General features: G+C 46.7%; 1 protein-coding gene across 4 annotated transcripts in view; it reads right to left on the bottom strand.

Moving 5' to 3' along the window:
* XRN1 (5'-3' exoribonuclease 1) overlaps positions 1–14353 on the bottom strand; it is a 77978-nt gene that overhangs the window by 17297 nt on the left and 46328 nt on the right. For all 4 annotated transcript variants that reach the window (XM_044289208.1, XM_044289209.1, XM_044289210.1 and 1 more), the window contains exons 16-24: positions 13622–13791; positions 11403–11523; positions 10669–10767; positions 2823–2926; positions 2568–2699; positions 2301–2463; positions 2107–2220; positions 1908–2006; positions 510–625 (exon numbers count right to left, since the gene is read on the bottom strand). In XM_044289208.1, the coding sequence (XP_044145143.1) occupies positions 510–625; positions 1908–2006; positions 2107–2220; positions 2301–2463; positions 2568–2699; positions 2823–2926; positions 10669–10767; positions 11403–11523; positions 13622–13791 (1118 nt within the window). The remainder of the gene's footprint in view (positions 1–509; positions 626–1907; positions 2007–2106; positions 2221–2300; positions 2464–2567; positions 2700–2822; positions 2927–10668; positions 10768–11402; positions 11524–13621; positions 13792–14353) is intronic.

The raw sequence follows: 14353 nt of genomic DNA, 5'->3' as shown, positions 1-14353 counted from the left end.
CTTTAGACTGGCCAATAATTGGGGCAATTATTCAGAAAGAGCAATCCTAGGATAGCTTGCTCCCGATAATTTCCCTGTGTAAAGGTGTCACCAATCACACAACTATCTGGTGAAAGCATTGCTGATGTGGAAACCTAAATAATTGTTTCTGGGCAGCAGATCGCTCTGTGTTAACAGTGATCTGCTGGCCAGAAACGGTTCCTCTGTGGGGAAACAGCGACTGTAGAAGTGATCGCTTGTCCCCATACCCGGAAGATGATTACTAAAATGTTAATGCAGCTCTCACCTCTTCTAATAAACAGGCACTTACTGGGAGCAAACAGACCGTCCCAGATAATTGCCAGCTCTGCCTGCCCGTGTAAATGGGCCTTAACTTTGTAAAGTACTTTTATTCAAATCAGCGAATTATCATGTAATATTGAAATGTAAGCCAATAAAGAAAAAAAAGGAAAAAAAAAAAAAAAAAACACACCCACCCAATCGATATACTTGCAGCTATTTATACTCACTTTTTTTTGGAACCCCGGCCAATGAAAATACTTCCTGTAAACCTTGAAACAAGGTATCCATTAACTCCCAGGCGACTAGCCAAGACATAGCCAGGATTATATTTTATTGAATATTTCTAGAAAACGAAACAGAAACTATTTAACTGTGAACCCACCTACGGTAAACCACAGACCTGTGTTCTGATATCTATTAAGCATTCTGCATAATTTACTAGGTAATGAGAAAAAAAAAAAAATTGTGGCTGCAGGCCGATACCAAGAAAAACAAAAGTTTAAGACTTATAAAAAATATTCTTAGGAGAAAAGAGTTGCCAAGTATTATTAGCCATCTGCCCACTAAAACTAAACCAAAGGAAAAAAATGCTGAATAAAATAGCTAATAACAGAAGGAACAGAGGACTAGGCTTATAGCACTGCATAACTAAGCACACGTATCATTCAGGAATTAGGAAAGACAGGAAACAACCATTTAGGAACTGTAGCCCTAACCCTCAAGTTTTCCCCTAAAACTACTACCAAACTAAGTGTACTTTCACACTTGAAGCAGAGGATTAACACTAGTGTGGAAGTACCCTAAGAAACTGCTGAATATGATTATTACAAAAATGGTTTAAAAAGGGCCCCAGACTTTATAAATTAGACAGACATTCCAGGTTAGTGATGGTTTACACCTCCGTTTAACTGATCCAGCATGCACCAGTTTTTAACCAGCCGAAACACGGCACTTATGTCGGAAACCGGCTGTATCCTCACCGAACCCAATATAGTCAATGGGGTGTTGGGGTGAACGACAGTATATGGCTAGGCCGGATCTGGTGAACACTGGCAGGCTGTTCTCTGCCAGAACAGCCTGCTCGATCAGTTAAATGGAGATGTGAAACTACTCTTAAAAACTTGCCTAAATATTTGCACCAGGCTCCTAACGGGTCATTGTCTATTGATGCCTGTGGAAGTTTGATGCCTCCTGAAGAAAACTGACTGGATGCTATACAACTTCAGCTATGTTTCACATCACTTTCTCATGTATATTAAGTGTCTATGCCAGGAAAGCTCTCTACAAAGATGCAAAACCCTCACAGCTTACATTAGCCTGTCGGAGGCCAAAGCAGGGTTGTTTTGGCCTCCATCTAGCTGGTATACATCAGCATACCATGAAGAAAACAAGGTATCGAATAGCATAAGTAGACTGTACTACTCTATACAATGGTATTCATTAAAAATGCATAAGTTAAATGTATACAAAGAGATCCTTTGGGTACCACTGTATATGGCATCTATTGAAGAAATGCGTTTACATGGGGGCGAAAAAACAGGATGTGAACACAGCCCAACAAAGGTCTGTGAAAAGAATAGTGGTGCGTCACAAGTTTGTATTCTGGAACAGCTACAGGAACTTACATGCTGGTTCTGTATTAAGGCATCAAGCTCTGGTTCACAGGTAATGCTAAATAGAACACGAATTCTGTTCTCACTGAGAACATCGGATGATTCTTGCACCTGAAGGTTGGAAAGTATAGGAACGTTGATTTTAGCTTTTCAAACACACATGCATAGTGCAAATGATATATCCAGCACATAGGCAGAGTAGATTAGATACCTCTCCCATACAACCATAGTATGGAATACCCAGCATGAAGACCGTGCTTCCAGTGGAAAACAGTTCACCAAGTGACTTGAAATGAGAAGAGCCAGATTCAAAAGCTGTAATATCCTGAAATAAAGAAGCAAAACAATATATAGAGTACAAGTGTTTAGCCAGGAAGGTTTACTTGTTATCATTGCAGTGCTCACCTTCACAACAGCCTGGTATACAAAGGGAAGAACCTGCTTGGACCACTGCTTCTCTAGGACAACGTCTCCATTTTGTGATACCTGGTACCGACGACCAGTAAGCAGCTGGGCATATATAACTACCGACGTATCATTGATAATTACGCCTTTTCTTTTCTGGTAGCTTTAAGGAAAATAAAGTTATGCTCAATACTTCAGCATATAAAAAAGAAAAAAAAGAATTCCAATAAACCTAGTGGCTACATCAGCCTTTCATTATGAACTTACTGTTCATGTATTCCTTGTACTTCTTTTATCCAGATGTTTCGCTCTTTGCTACTGACATGCACTATTTTTGTCAGTGGAACTGCCCTTCCAATATACAGCTTCTGGGTTCCCTGAGGCTCGTCCAAATAAAGCCTAAAATAAGGGAAAGGGAACATACAGTGATAGTATGAACCCCAATAGCTTCCAGAAATTCCACACTTTATTCCACTTACATTAAAGATTTTGTAGTAAAGTGACTTAAAACAATGTACATACTTCATTTCTCCATCCGACACTGCAACCACTCGAGCTTCTTCCAGATGAGGCCAATTCACAAACACAGACTTCCCGAGCACAGCAGAGGCCACATTTTCCACCTCCTGTGGGTAGAGCAATCAGATGAAGAAGCATGAACAGTGCAACATTACTACAATAATATATGATCGGTATCCACAACCTTGATTCCAAAGAGTTGATATTCTGTGTAAAATGTAAATAAAAACAGAACACAATGATTTGCAAATCTCATAGACCCATATTTTATTTACAACAGACCACAGAACACATAGATGTTGAAAGTGAGACATTTTGCCATTTCATAAAAAAAATGAACTCATCTAGAATGTGATTGCAGCAACGCATCTCAGAAAAGTAGCAATAGGGCCATGTCTACCGTTGTGTAGCACCCCCTCTTCCAAACGGAAAATGTCTGGGAAGTGAGGAGACCGATTGCCGGATGTTGCCCCATTCTTGCCTGATGTAGAAATCTAGCTGTTAAACAGTCCTGGGTCTTGTTTGCCAGATTTTTTGTTTCATGATGCACCAAATATGTTTTATTGGTGAAAGACCTGCATATCATTGAAAAGTCATCTTCTGGTGTTGGTGCACTGTGTTATATCAAGTCAGCGCAGCTGTCTACTAGGAAGTTTTAGAGCACTTCATGCTTCCCTCTGCTGACAAGCTTTATGGAGAGGCTGATTTAATTTTCCAGCAGGACTTGGCACCTGCCCACACTTCAAAAAGTACTAATACCTGGTTTAATAACCACAGTATTACTCTGCTTGATTGGTAAGCAAACTCACCTGACCTAAACCCCAAAAAGAATCTATGTGGTATTGTCAAGAGTAAAATGAGACACCAGATCCAACAATGCAGATGAGCCGTCAATGCAACCTGGGCATAACACCTCAGCAGTGCCACATGCTGATCGCCTCCATGGCACGCCATATTGATGCAGTAATTCATGCAAAATGAGTCCCAACCAAGTATTAAGTGCATGTACTGGACATACTTTTCAGTAGGCCAACATTTCTCTATTAAAAAAGGAGATTTTTGTGAAACTCACCTGTAAAATCTTTTTCTCGTCTTTTCCATTGGGGGACACAGACCATGGGTATAGCTTAGAGGTATTAGTAGGAGGGACACTATGCAAATGAAAGAGCTCCTCCTCCTCGGGCTATACCCCCAGACTCCACCAGGAGGAACTCAGGCGTTGCACAAGCAGTAGGAGAAGGAGCAAGAAAAAAATCATGGAAACCATCGGACCAAGCCATAAGGTCCAACCAGAAACAGAAAAACTGAACTAAAGACCCCTCCTGCAACAGGAATAATGGGTGGGAGCTGTGTCCCCCAATGGAAAAGACGAGAAAAAGATTTTACAGGTGAGTTTCACAAAAATCTCCTTTTCTCGTGCTTTTTTCCATTGGGGGACACAGACCATGGGACGTCCAAAAGCAGTCCATGGGGTGGGAAAAAATATCAGCACCGCCAGGAGGAACGCCCCAACGGCCAAACAGGAACCACAGCCTGCAAAACCCTGCGGCCAAAGCCGCATCAGCCGAAGCCAGTGAATGCAACTGACAAAAATTTGCAAAGGTATGCAAGGACGACCAGGTGGCCGCCGTACACAGCTGAGACGCAGAGGCACGACTGCGTCTTGCCCAGGAAGCCCCCTCCGCCCCAATGGAGTGAGCGGCAATTCTAGCCGGGGGAACTCCACCACAAGCGTGACAAGCCGCGGAAATAGCCAAGCAGATCCAGAGCGCCAAGAACGGCGGACGGAAGCAGTAGCCGCGAGACACACCTTCAGGACCCGTACAACATCCAGGGAATGCAGAGTGCGTTCCTTGGGGTTAGCCGGAGAAGGACAAAAGGAAGGCAGGACAAGATCCTCATCATGGCGGAAGGGAGAGACCACCCTGGGCAAAAAGAAGGGGACTGGACGGAGCACAACTTAATCCTGGAGGAAAACCATTAAGGCTCCTGACAGGAAAGAGCGGCCAGCTTCGACACCAGTCTGACCTAAAAGCTCGTGATGGGACGTGAACTCACAGCCACTGCATAATAGCCCAGAACTTTAATCACTACGCTATGTAGCTGTATCAGAAGCTATGGTCACAAGGAAGTCCAGATGAGAACAGTCAGAGAGACCCTCCTCAAAGGCTCGAAGGGAGCCGACTGCAGAGCGCGCAGAACCAAATTGAGATCCCAAGGAGACAAAGGGGGAACATACGGGGAACCGAATGCGCCACCCCCGAAGAAAGGTCACCACCGGACCCTTAAGAGCAAGGGACCTCTGACGGCCCGCGCCGAAACCTGACCTTACAGGGAACTAAGCAACAGTCCCTGCACAAGCCCAGACTGAAGAAAAGACAGTACCATCAAGATGGAAAACCGAAGGGGGGGGAACCCCGAACCCTCAAAAAAGGATAGGAAGGCCATCCAGGTACGATAGTAAATCCGGGAGGAAGAAGACTTCCCCGGACTGATCATGGTCCTAACCACTGAATCCGAGAACCCCATCTTTATCAGGATGGCGGTTTCAACAGTCACGCCGGTAAACGAAGAGACCGCAAATTCCGGCGGAAGAACGGGCCCTGAGACAGTAAGTCCTGTCCGTCGGGAAGAGGCCATGGGGCGTCCGCCAGCAACCGAGCCACGTCCGAAAAACCACGCGCGGCGAGGCCACTCTGGGGTGATGAGAACGGTCGGAGTCCCTTCCGCCTCGAACTGGCGTAGACCCTTTGGCAGGAGAGGAAAACAGAGGAGGCTGAAGTCCTGCCACGGAGACACCTGCGCATCCATCCGTACGCCTCCGGATCACGGGCGCGAGCCAGGACCACTGGGATCTTGTTGTTGAACCCGGACGCCATTAAGTCCACATCCGGACGGTCCCATCTGTGGCAGATTTCTTCGAACCCTTCTGGATGCAGAGACCACTCGCTTGGATCCACCGTGTTGTGGCTTAGAAAGTCCGCTGTCCAGTTGTCCATTCCTGGAATGCAAACTGCTGACAACACCGGAACGTGAGTCTCCGCCCACGTCAGAATTCACTTCACCTCCTGCATCACCATCCGGCTGCGGGTCCCGTCCTGATGGTCGATATAGGCCACGGCCGCGGCATTGCCCGTTTGAACCCGCACTGGGAGGCCCGCAAGGAGAGAGGTCCAATAGGAGAGAGAGAGCGGAAAAAATCGCCCTCAATTCCAGAAAGTTGATTGGAAGGCGAGACTCTGCCGCCGGCCAAATTCCTTGAACCGTGCGAGACTGGAAAACGCCCCCCCAACCCAGGATGCTGGCATCGGTGGCGGCGATCGTCCAGGAGAATGCGAGAAAGGAACTCCCCGACCTCAGGTTCTTTGGGAACAGCCACCAAGGGAGAACTGCCCGAACCCGCTGAAAGGTAAAGGATCTCCTGTTGCGCCAGGCGAGTGTGAAACTGGGCATATGGAAAGGCCTCGAAAGAGGCTACCATAAGACCCAGGACCTGCAAGTATTCCCGAATGGAGAGGCACGGGGAGCGCAGCAGATGCGACACTGCCCCCTGGACCTGGGAGGACTTGAAGGCTGGTAGAATACTTTGGCAGCCGAGGTGTCCAAAATCACCCTCCGGAAGGAGAGCCTCTGGGACGGGAAGAGGCAGGAGTTTGGGAAAGTTACCAGGCAGCCGAACCGTTCCAGGGTCTGAACAGTGATCCGGACGCTGTCCGTGGTCTGCGGTAGAGAGGGGGGCCTCTATCCGGATATCGTCCCGACAGGGCAGCAAAGGAATGCCCCTGGTACGAAGAAGCGCCATGAGCGGTCCAGGACCGTGGCAAGGACCCGCGGGGTGGTCGCCAACCCGAAGGAAGGGCGACAAACTGACAGTGTCGACCCATAATGGCGAAGCGCAGGAATCGATGGTGGGATTCCGCAATCGGGACATGTGATAGGCCTAGGAGCAGCAGGGCGGGCTGACTGGGCCCTCTAGTGCCGGGAAGGCTGGTGCAAAGGAAGGCCTCTTTGCGGGCGACCTGAGACCCCCGGCGGAGGAAGCAGGCGACGGCCTACCAGATGAGAAACGGCAAAAGGCATGCAGAGACGAACTCGTCCAGCTGATCCCCACAAGGCCTGGAAACCCCAAAGGGGAGATTAGCAAGGGAACGCTTGGTGGAGGCGTCAGCGTCCCACACCTTCAATCAGATCTCTTCGCGCTGAGTGACAGAGATGGCCAACCTGCGGGCAAAGAGGGAAACAATGTCCCTAGAAGCTTCGCAAAGAATGTTAGAAGCCTGAGACATCTGGAGAACCAACTCCAGTGTGTTAGTAGCCGCATCTCGTACCGCCAGTTCCTGGTGGTGGTGTTGTAACCACACCGAGAGAGCACTGGCTACCCCTGCTGAGTGAAAGGTAGGTCACAGGGACGCGCTGCCAGCGAAAAAAGGACCTGGAAGAGAGTCTATGCGTCTGTCTACAGCATCCTGGAAAGAGGAACTGACTAAGACAGGGAAGGGCCACATAATTGGCTAATCCGGCCACCGGAGGATCCACCTTAGGGGGAGGAGACACCTCTCCTCGCCGTCAGCAGGGAAAGGAAAGTATATTCATGCGCTGGGTGGTCGAGAACCTTATTAAGACCACCCCAGGCCCTGGACATGACCGCGGAAAAATCCCTCATGGACCGGGAACATGGTAGTCTCCGACTGCCTGGACGGAAAAAGGGGGAACTCCTGACCAGTGGAAGGAGGAGAATCCCCTTGGAGAATAAAGGTGTCTCGGACAGTCACCACTAAGTCAGCCACCCTGGTGGAGAGCTTAGGCGAGGGGTCCCGCTCCATGACCTAATCAGAGCCGGAAATTCTCCTTCAGACTTGCGCTCCCTAAGGGAGGGGAGAGTCGCCCGAACGCGCCTCTAGACGAGGGGGGGGGGGGAGAGCCAGAGCCATCCGAGGAGGGATGCTGCTGCTCACGCTCCCTGTTAGTATTCGGGCGTCTTCTGTGGAAAACCACTTAGAGAGGTGGTTGGCGTCACAGGATTTGAAAATGCCCTATAGTCCAAAAAGGACGTGGCTCGTCCGAGCCGGATAATTCTCCTTCGGAGTACTCTCCCTAGGGAGGGGGAAGAGCAGTCCGCAAGCGCCACCGGCGAGGTGAGGGGGGTGGAGAGACAGAGACATCCGAGGTGGGATGCTGCCGCTCACGCTGCCTCTTCGTAGTCAGTCACCCACTGTGGGGACCACTGAGAGAGATGGAGTCGTTAGCGCCACAGGATTAAAGGACATGGTTGCCTTGGTGACTAAGACCAATTTAGCGGCCGCGCTGGACATGGCAGATGCCCAAGCGGGGACCGCAGGCCCCCAGGGACGTGGAGGAGGGGTGGAGGAGGGGGGTAAGGCAGGGATGCAGGTAATACTTATCTGCTCCTGCAGAACTTCTCCCTCGACTCCAGGACCAGCAGGGATGCACCTCATCAGGCTTCTGACTCCTTGTCCAGGAGTGCAGTGTTCTGGTGGAGGGTGGCAGCAGGAGACCCAGTAGCTGGTGGGATACCGGAGCTGCAGGTCGAGCCCGGATCCACTTGTCTTCTTTGGGGGGCAATGGAGGCAGCCAGGCAGCGTCCAAGGACAGCAGCGGGCATTCCACGGGGGACCAGGAAGGCGCCATGCCGACCTGTGTCCCCATCTAGAATAATATAAACAATTTTTGAAGGCTGAAAGGGGCTTTGAACTAGAAAGCCTGGACATGGGGCAACAGCAGCAGTACCACTGAGCTACCAGCTTGCCTGGCACAAAACGGAGTAGAGTGATGAGGAGCTGCACGGCCATGAGCAAACAAACAGAGTCTCCGGTGTAAGGAGAGTCAGAGCGGCATGCCGAGGCTCCGCCTCCCCTAACGCGTCATTATGGCGCGAAAAAAGCGCGCGAAAATAAGCGCGCGCACGAAAAATAAGCGCGCGCGCGAAAATATGCGCGCGCGAAAATATGTGCGCGCGCGAAAATATGCGCGAGCGCGAAAATATAAGCGCACCACGTGGAGGAGCGGCCTGCCGGCGGGCGCTGAGGGAGCGCAGCAGCCAAGGCCCGACGAGAGAAGCGCTGAAGCCCACAGTTTAAGGGGAAGAGATGCCAGTACTCCAGTGCCAAAATGAAGAAAGTGCCCCATCAGGATCCTTCTTCAAGCTCACCCAGGCAGCCACAGACAAATAGACACAGAGGGAGGGGGAGGGATTGTGCAACACTTATCTGCTCAGCATGCTCCCTCGATGTCCAGACCAGCAGGGATGCGCCTCTTCAGACTTCTGACTCCAATCCAGGAGAACAGTGCTCTGGAGGAGGGTAGGCAGCAGGCGTCCCAGCAGCTGGTGGGATGCCGGAGCTAACAGGTCGAGCCCGGATCCACTTATCTTCTTGGGGGGAAATGGAGGCAGCCAGGCAACGTCCCAAAGACGGCGGCGGGCACTCCACGGGGGACCAGGAAGGCGCCATGCCGACCTGTGTCCCCATCTAGAATAAAAATAACAAAAAGGAGTAGAATCAGAGAGTGTCAACCTCCTTCACCAGACACTAAGCAAAGACTGAGTTCCTCCTGGTGGAGTCTGGGGGTATAGCCCGAGGAGGAGGAGCTCTTTCATTTGCATAGTGTCCCTCCTACTAATACCTCTAAGCTATACCCATGGTCTGTGTCCCCCAATGGAAAAAAGCACGAGAAATATTTTTTTTTTATTAGTCTTCAATAATATTCTTATTTTCTGAGATACTGACTTTTGGGTTTTCATTAGCGGTAAGCCATAATCATCAACATAAAAAAAAAAAAAAACGCTTGAAATAAAATCAATCTGCGTGTAATGAAGCTATATAAATAAACAAGTTTCACTTATTGAATTGAGTTACTAAAATAAACAGCCGCTGTCAGGACAGGAGAATATGACATTTTAAAACTTCTATTCTGTTTTATTGGGATGCTCTGTTCAGCATGGATAGTACCTTTCCAGATGTGTAAGCTGCCATAGGCATTATCGCAATTTCATACTGGGATGCAGGCTTTTGAACTGTATGCTGATAAGCTGGATGGTCTTTCTCCTCTAAAGTCTGCAGAACATAGGGTTCACAGTTTCCAAAAAGAATTGCAAATATGGATTCACCTGACCACAGAACAGTTTTCCATTTCGCCTCAGTCCATTTTACATCAGCTTTGGCCCAGAGCAGCGTTTCTGGATCGCGTTGACATATGGCTTCTTCTTGGCATTTTTGTATTGTATGGTGAACTATGTTCATACCTGGTGATTTCTGGAAGTGTTACTGAGCCCATGCAGTGATTTCCAGTAAAGGATCATGCCTGTTAATGCAGTGCTGCCTGAGGGCCCATAGATCACGAGCATCTAATATTGACAGTCAGCCTTTACCCTTGCACACAGATTTCCCCAGATTCTCTGAATCTTTTAATGAGATTATGTACTGTAGATGATTTGATACTCAAAATATTAATTTTATATTGAGCAACATTTTTCTGAAATTGTTCTAGAATTATGTGACAAATTCTTCTGAGAGACTCTCTAGCATGATCTTCTTATAAGTACTCATATGACTTAGTAGCAAATTTCTCCTCTGGCTGTATTTTATAAGTACCACTTACTTTTCCAGCCTTTTGTTGACCCTGTCCCAAATTTTTTGAGATGGGTTGCTGCCATTAAGTTTTAAATGAATTGTTTAACATGAAATGGTAAAGTGTCTCAATTTCAACATCTGATATGTATTCTATTACCTATTGTGAATAAAATATGGGGCTATAAGATTTTATTTACATAGCGTCCCAACTTTTTGGGAATTGGGGTTGTACATCATAAAGTTCTGATAAAATAACTTACATAATCTTCAGAGTGCTCATCTAGGATTATCTCCAAAATCATGTTCTCTCCTCGGCTGCTCTGTTGGAAAACCTGAACCCCTGTTTTCTTCAACGAAAACTATAAGAAAAAAGTTTATATAGCATTATGACGAGCAAAAAAAATAATGACTTGCTTAACATGTACTAATCTTAAGTTATATCAGGTCTTACAACCTATTTTTATCAAACCATATATTCGGAATTATACTTGCAGCTACAGATATTCGTAGCTTGAGATTCTATAATCCAAAGCACTCTGTCGTAGAGCATTCTGGCAGAATATTACATTCGCCAGAATGCAAATCTGCAGAGCATGTTCTGTACAAACCCTGAACTTATGTGAAGCCATCTGGCATCTGCAGGCGTCCATGAGAATATACCTGTGATAGGCCTGGTAGCCTCCTCCTATGAATGGCTTCCCTGATCTCAGTGCAGGGAAGCCATTAAGGCCCTGGGAGCGCAGTACTCCTGGAGAAAGTAGCATCAGATGCCATGGTCATAGCTGACCACGGTATCTGAGAGGGTTAAATGCCTGTGATCGGCATTACTGCAGTTCGCAGACATTAACCCCGAGTGTCTGCAATGTGAAACTATGGAAAACCGGGTGGCTATGGCACCCGCTCCACTCTGAAGCAGGCGCCATCTTTAAAGTGCCGACAGCCGTCATACCAGTACAGCGGATGTTGTGAAGGGGTTAAAAATAGCTGTACTTACAGTGTGCTTAATATGCTTCAGAGTTGGGAAACCACAGAAATATAATGCACTCTTGTTCACTTTTGTAATCTTGTTGTCGCCCATAGAAACAACCCAAGCATCCAGCGAAATAGTCCGACACCTATCATAAAGAGAAATGAACCGTTTACCTACACAAATCTATAATAGAAGACCACATCAAGTTTTGTCAAAGTCTACTGGAACCTCAAATACACAACCACTGAGGGAAATGCAGCTGTATTTTTACAACTTATTACACTTCAGTACATTGGGGCTCATTTACCAAGACTGGTGTTTCATGCACTGGTCTTCATAAAAAGTCAGCCAGAGTAAGAATCAGCATATTTATTAAAGGGGTTGTCCGAGTTATGAAAAATAATAATATATAGCACTGTAAATCTGATGGGCGGCAATATATAACTAAGCTAAGCAAGTTTTAGGTAAAAAAACCATGTATATTTCCTTATTTCCCTGGTTCTCTTCTGGCTCTTTGTTTACCTGCAATAACAAGAACAATCTCTGCCCCTCCCCCTGCTCTGCAAAGGGAGTGGATACAAGAGCTGCCCTGAGTGACATGTCTGTCTGCTGGGAGACTTATCAGCATGTTGTATGTGTAGGACTACAAGTCCCAGCTGTACAATCACACTGCTGATACACACAGGATCTTCCCCCTACTTGTTCTTGTGCAGAACTCCTCTAGTCTGTCAGCTCCTATGCCTAGCATTTGTCTCCTCACTGCCTGCAGCTACTCTGTAAAGCCTTCAGCCCTGAGTCTGTGCAGCTGAAGGGGTTAAGAATCCAGGGAGAGCGCAATAAGCAGCAGCCGGCAGTGCAAGGGGGCGTGGCCAGCACAGTGACATCTTGTGTACATGCACATATCTGCTCTCTCAGGCTTCTGCACCAATCATCAGAGCAGGGATAGAAGCTGACATCACAGGTCATGTGACCCTCAGTGAAATCTGAGAAACCAGCAACTGGAGAGTAAGTGAATTATAAAGTCCTTTCATTTGCCTAGTTTTCAGAAACATAAAAATTTATTTCTGCTAGGTAAAACCAGATAATTACACAGATCCATAGCCTAATCGGTTTTATTTTCTGTTTGTAGATTTGTTTTATCTTATTTCTGAACATGATTATGGGGGCAGCTTTCTTGCCTCAGCTGTTTGTAACAGCATTTAAGATATGCTTTACAGCAGCCACCATGGGCTATAGACACAATGGACAGGAGCTGATCTCAGACATTTATGGGAGAGTTTTCTGCATGTTGGGTGACCTGTGTAGGGGTCAGGATGAGCTGATAAGCTGTGATATCACCTATTGTTAATAGTGGATCCTGTGTTATCTACCTATATATATTGGTCACATCGGTCATTCTAATCCTGCCTGTGATAAGCAGGTAACTACAGTAAAGTGATCTGTACAGACCAAGAAGTGACACCTATTAGGCACAGCAGCCTGTATGAAAACTCCAGATATTGACCTGGAAAATTAAAAATAACCACTAAAAGTCATTTAAAAACATGTTTAGGGCTACTTTCACACTAGCGGTTTTTGCGGATCACTCATGGATCTGCAAAAAGGCTTCCGTAACAATAATACAACGACATGCATCAGTCATGAACGGATCCGGTTGTATTAGGTCTTCTATAGCCATGACGGATCCGTCCTGAGCACCATTGAAAGTCAATGGGGGATGGATCAGTTTTCTATTGTGTCAGAGAAAATGGATCTGTCCCCATCGACTTACATTTTCAGAACGGACCCATCTTGCTCTGTACCACATAGTGGACTGAAAACCGCTGCTTGTAGTGTTATTCTGTCCGCGATGGGAGCGCAACCAAACGGAACGCATTTTAGTGCATTCCGTTTTGTCCCCATTGACAATGAATAGGGACAAAACTGAAGCACTTTCTTCCGCTATTGAGATCCTATGACGGATCTCAATAGCGGAATTGAAAACGCTAGTGTGAAAGTAGCCTTAGATAAAAACCTGATTTAAACAATAGGTCATTTTCTGATGATATTCCCTTTAAGAGATGCCTTGATGTCCTTGCACCAGAAAATGAAATCAAATAGAAGGGCCTTCACAGGGCATTTAACAAAGAGTAAGATTGCTATGATACCCATCTGTAATACTATGTTCAACATCTGTATTTTAGGCACAAATAACTTATGCTGAATGTCACGCTTTCCTCCTACCGCCTAGGAAATCGCTTTACCTGGCATGGCAGAACTCAATGCTTTGAAACTTTTCTGGCCAAGGTGAAGGGTATTGGAAGTCTGTGTCCTTCTCATACAGGTACATCAAGCACTCACTGTGCCGGTTTCTGTTTCTCTCATCCTCTGTCAAGCGCTTGTTGCAGTTCTCCATGGCTTCCAGCAATCGAGTCTGAAAATACATAAATTCAATGCCCCAACAGTCGTCCAGATTTTTCCCTTTGTTACATGGAAGAAAGATCCTGTGCTAAACTACATAATCTGCCCAGACTCAAACTGAACACAGTTAAATGAAAATGCTTGGATGACTCCTCCTATCCAGTTGGCTGTATGGTATGTGCACACCGCTTTTATTTATTCCATTCACACATTCATTGTAGCTCGTATACCAATATGCATCCATATTTCAAAAAATATGTTTCCTAAATGCCATTTCTCTTTTCAAAATGACCCAGCCAGAGTGTATCTTCTGGTAGGCTAGGAGAATTTCTTTCCTCATTCCCTCCTGTATCGGGAAAATAACAAACGGAAGAAAATCACTTAAAATAAAAGTCCAATGCTGTATTTAGATACTACCCAACCTCTAATCAGACTGTGCCGATTATTAATCGTGAAAACTGGCATGTCAAGAACATCTGGAATGGAAGTTTTTTGAAAGTTTGTATTACATAGGTATTGGAAGCTCTGTAAGAGGTCTCTGGTGCAGGACAAAATGTAGCATCCGGCACAATTGC

Source organism: Bufo gargarizans, chromosome 4 (assembly GCF_014858855.1).
Source record: "Bufo gargarizans isolate SCDJY-AF-19 chromosome 4, ASM1485885v1, whole genome shotgun sequence".
NCBI classification, from domain to species: domain Eukaryota; kingdom Metazoa; phylum Chordata; class Amphibia; order Anura; family Bufonidae; genus Bufo; species Bufo gargarizans.
The sequence above is the reverse complement of the archived record's forward strand: the minus strand, read 5'-3'. Positions and strand labels throughout refer to the sequence as shown.